The sequence below is a fragment of the Zingiber officinale genome, chromosome 6A (assembly GCF_018446385.1).
Source record: "Zingiber officinale cultivar Zhangliang chromosome 6A, Zo_v1.1, whole genome shotgun sequence".
Taxonomy (NCBI): Eukaryota; Viridiplantae; Streptophyta; class Magnoliopsida; order Zingiberales; family Zingiberaceae; genus Zingiber; species Zingiber officinale.
Genome location: NC_055997.1, coordinates 52,560,610 through 52,565,290, shown reverse-complemented (window position 1 = coordinate 52,565,290; position 4,681 = coordinate 52,560,610). Strand labels below are relative to the sequence as shown.

The 4,681-nt window shown below is 40.9% G+C and overlaps 1 protein-coding gene across 3 annotated transcripts; it reads right to left on the bottom strand.

The window, feature by feature from the left end:
* Positions 1-3,225: 3,225 nt before the first annotated feature.
* Positions 3,226-4,288, bottom strand: LOC121993946 (expansin-A4-like). 3 transcript variants are annotated; one of them, XM_042548178.1, is made up of 3 exons: positions 4,088-4,288; positions 3,652-4,010; positions 3,226-3,576 (listed from the first exon to the last, which is right to left on the bottom strand). In XM_042548178.1, the coding sequence occupies exons 1-3, from the start codon at positions 4,233-4,235 to the stop codon at positions 3,355-3,357; spliced, it is 729 nt and encodes a 242-aa protein (XP_042404112.1). In that variant the 5' UTR covers positions 4,236-4,288; the 3' UTR covers positions 3,226-3,354. The 3 variants fall into 3 exon arrangements, with proteins under 3 accessions (XP_042404112.1, XP_042404110.1, XP_042404111.1); XM_042548176.1 differs by having other exon boundaries at positions 3,226-4,010; XM_042548177.1 differs by having other exon boundaries at positions 3,226-4,004.
* Between the last annotated feature and the right edge of the window lie 393 nt (positions 4,289-4,681).

Genomic DNA, 4,681 nt, shown 5'->3' with positions numbered 1-4,681 from the left:
AAGGAGTGATAATACAGTCGTTGAATATGCTCAGAGCAATGACTTTGTATTTAGTATTATCTATCATTAGATTTGGAATAACACACAAATGAACACAAATACCTGCAAACTATGTGATTACAAGGTAATAATTTTGGTGTTCTAAGCAAACCATTGCTGCAAGAAAATAAACGATAATAAGACATATTATTTCATTCTAAATAAACTCTCAAATGAAAAGAAAATTATTCTTATCACTGAAGCTAGAGAATTGAAGCCTTAGAATGACTGAATAACACTACCATATGAAGCATTTCAGCTCCTTCTCTAATTTGATGAGATAATTGAGAAATTGACTCCACAATTGGGATATCTCTTCCGCATCAATCATCTTTGTAACACTACTAAAAGAAGGAAAACATTAAAAAGAGAAATCCACATGAGTTCTTCCATTTTACATCTACGTAGCCTCCATTGTAGAGTTGAAAGTAAACACAATAGAATTACCTCCTTAATCACGTGGCTTGTAGCTTACAAAAAGGTTGGTCTTTGGGTGCGTTGGCTGAAAACGTAGAGATATTATGACGAAGGGGGAGAAGATGAACAAAATAACAGTATAAGGTAGGAGTCTCTCCTGCTATGATTTCTTTTTTCTAATAAAAGAAGTAGCACTGAGGAAGAAATGCATAGACGTAAATATAAGAACAGAATTTAAGGCTTTGCTGCTACCTTAAATTCTGATAAATGGACAGAGAGTGGAAAAAAAAGACACATCTTCACTCTAAATCTTAAAGTAAAAAAAAAAATCAAGCACGACCACTTGTCCAATATTTTCCTTTTCATTTTTATAGTTTCCTACTATTTGCTCATGAAAGACATCCGCTGGCACATTAACAGTGTCTTTTTCAGCGTTTCGGAAAAGAAGATGAGTCGGAGTTTAGTAAATGGATTTTTTTTACCTTCACGTTAGCCTCATGAAAACCCAGGTAGAAGAACAAACAAATCTTTGGCAAACAAATTCATCGATCCAAATCAAAGTATAAATAAAAGATCAAAACTTGGAGACGGGCGGCTAGCCCGACTCCAGGAAAAACCAAATAAATCTAATTGGTTTCAAGAAAACCTAAACACTAAAATATATCGATCGAAGTTCCCTGCCGAAGTTCCCTGTCGAAGTTCCCTGCCCAACATCGACAACTGCACGATTTTATGGCTTTCTACGAGAAATTGGAACAACCCAACGAAATCGAACACAAATCATAGAACATAAAATTAAAATAAATAAAAATGCTCCACCTGCGGCGCGTCGAGCGCGAGCTGCTAAATATCCTCCCTGGTCGTTTCAGCAGACAAATCAACTCCTCCTCCTCCTCTTCCGACGGCAGTGAAGATGGCCCGGTGAGAGCGAAACCTGGTAGTGTTTTGGGCAGGATCGAGAGAGGGAGGAAGATGCAGCAGAGGCGGACGGTCGGTCGATGGCGGCGTGAAGAGATTATATGAGGAGAGGGAAAGAAAAATGGCTAGGGTTGAACGCGAAGGGGAAGACACAACGCCGAAAAGATATTCAAAGAGAGGGAAAGCAAAAACTGCGCGCGAGGGGAAAAAAAAACCAAAGTCAAATACAACGGTTTTATCAAAACTGTTGTTGTAACCCCTAAAAACGCGGATAAAGACAACGGTTTATAAAATCGTTGTAAAAAGTGTTGTTGTTTTAAAAAGGAGTCACTCAATGACAACAGTTTTCACAAAACCGTTGTCTTTTATATTTAATGAGAAGTTCAAAGACAACGGTTTTGGGAAAAACCGTTGTCTTTGAGCAAATACGCAACGCTTTCTCTTAAAATCGTTGTCGTAGGGGTGTTGTCTTTTAACATTTTTGTTGTAGTGGTAATTTTCTTTTTTATATATGTCAAATGGGAAGAGTAAATCACAAGTTAGACAAATCTAGTAGTAACAAGATTGACATAGACCCTTAAGACATAAGTAGGGATGTAAATGAACCAAACAGTTCGCGAGTTATTCGGAGCTTGGTTTGATAAAAAGCTCGTTCGAGTTCGTTCGTTTATCTTATCGAGCCGAGCTCGAGCTCAATTTCGAGCTCGACAGTTTTATCGAGCCGAGCTCGAGCTTAAGGATATTTGGCTCATGAGCTCGCAAACATGTTCGTTTGTAGGCTCACGAGCCAAAAAACGAGCCTTAAAACGAGTCTTAAATCAAGCCAAAAATTGAGCTATAAAACGAGTCAAAAAATGAGTTCTAAAACGAATCTTAAAACGAGCTTTAAAACGAGCCAAAAAAATGAGTTCTAAAATGAGCCCGAGCTCGCTTAATGAATTAGGCTCGTTAACTATGATAATTGAGCTAATAACGAGCCGAGCTCGAACTGTTCACGAGCTTGATAATTCCAAAACGACCCGAGCTCGAGCCTTGTAATAAAAGTTCAATTCGAGCTCGAGCTCGAGTCTAAATATAACTTAAACGAGCCGAGCTCGAGACTAATACTGTTCGGCTTGATTCGGCTCATTTACATCCCTAGACATAAGCCTAACTTAATAGTATTGCCAAATATTATATAGGGGAAAATGGTTGATACAATCAGCGTATAGTACAATAAACTAATATCTTGTCAAGGTTTGACCTAGGGTTATTCAAACAGAATCTTATGTTTGGAAGTGAGAATTACTCTACTTCGAGAAAGATTTATCGGATGATTATCAAAACTTATAGTAAGGGTAAGAAGTCTATCAAGTGACTGAAAAGTCTATGTAGGTCAAGTTTACCGGATGTTTGGCAAGGCTGAAAAGTCTACCGAATGATTGGAAAAGTACAATCATGTTAAAGGTGACAAAATGCTTGTCAAGAGAAAGTCCTCATATATTAAGAGTGACAAAGTCTAAACAGGTCAAGGTAATCAAATGTTTGATAAATGGTAAAATCTAAATAAGTCAAGATGATTGAATGCTCTCTTTATATTGATATAAATATGTCAATATTGATAAAAGGAGCAACATTGATAGTAGGCTACATTCAGTGATAATCTACTCGGATCGGATGCTCTTAGTCAAGGAAATACAAGAGTTTTGATATCCTCTATGGCAATGGCAACTGGCTACTGGCTACTAAGCATACAGTTGGTTAGTGTTAACTTTTGGAGTGAATGAAAGAACACCAGTACAAAGGAGAGTATTCCAAGTTATATTATAATATTAAAAAGACTGGATTATTAAATGTCTATCAACATTTGTATGGACACATAAATTTATCTATTTATTTAATATATAAATTGGTATGTAAAAATAAAAATATTTATATTAGTACATGTATTATTGATTTTGCCGATAGCATTAGTCCCATAATTAAATTAACAATCATGTATTAATATAAAAACTGAGCGCCTTCAAAGATTTGGCCAAACTGCCAGTCCGCCGGCGCGACGTTGTCCGACACCACCACCTTGCCGTTACCGGTGGTCACCTGGAAGGACAGCCTCTGACCCACCAACTCGGGCGTCTTGGTGATCTGCCAGTTCTGCCCCCACTCCCTCTCCATCGGCGTCCAGCTGGCGCCAATCCCTGACTCTGACCCGGAACCGGAACCCTTGATGGACAGCGCCGCCACGTCGCCGGAACCGCCCACGTTGTAGACCAGCACCAATATCCACCAAGGGTTCCCCTTGATCTGGAACTTGATCCCGCCCGTCTTAACGCAGGATACCCGTCGGAATTGGATGGGGATGCTCCCCGCGTGGAACGACGTGGCGATCTTCACGTACATCGACTCAGACATGTCGAAGTGTTTCCGCGGCGGCTGGCAGAGACCCCCTCCGGGCAACCTGGGGTCCGGCGGGCACAGGCTGGTAACTGTCACGTTGATGCTCCCCGGTGCGCACCGCAAGGAGTCGTTGAAGCACCGTACCTCGAAGCAAGCGCCGCAGGTCTCGTAGTCGTTAAAAAGCACGCCGCTCACCGCCGTGTTCTCCAGGCCATACCCCTGCGCGAAAAGATCGCCGTACCCACAATCTCCGCCTGCAACTGGTTCTATTTTAATCGATCTTCCAGATCAATAACTAAACAGTACGAGCTGTCATGATAGTTCATATTATTATTACCCATGGTAGCATTGCCGGACATGTCGCCGTAGAAAGTGGCGTCGGCGATGTCCCATACGCCCTGTTGCGTCACGGCGCTCAAGGCCACGAGGCCCACCCACACCAATATGTACACGGCCACCCCAGCCATTGCCATTGCCTTTGTCATTCTCTTCTCTGTTTCGATCCCATTTGCCTGTTAAGTTCTTGCAATATATATACTCCAAAAGATGAAATCGCTCGTCCCAACGCCTTTGCCGCACCCAACTCAAGATCATCACGAGAGAGATAATCATGGTAGTCGAGAGGATAAGTGATGGGTGAGGTACACAGAGTTCGGAGATGTACACCCCGACATCCTTATCATTCGACCCAGTGTTCTCAGCTACAAATCGTAACCAACCACTACTTACCATCTCAGATAATCTCGTGGGATTTTTGCAATATATGTCATGGTGGCAAAAAGTGAATACGGTCGCTCCAATATTCCTGTCAACCTGTCCTAAGATCAACACGGAGAAGATAAATTACGGACGGTTACTAGTTTTTGGAATAATGACTAACACATAAAGAAAATATTTATCTCGATTTTATCAAAATTCAAATCTTAAATCT

Excerpts from the sequence above, each read along its gene's own strand:
- LOC121993946 (XM_042548176.1), bottom strand. The coding sequence starts at position 4,235 with ATGACAAAGGCAATGGCAATGGCTGGGGTGGCCGTGTACATATTGGTG. Across the intron at positions 4,011-4,087 it reads GTCCGGCAATGCTACCATGG|TTGCAGGCGGAGATTGTGGG; the intron begins GTAATAATAATA and ends AAATAGAACCAG.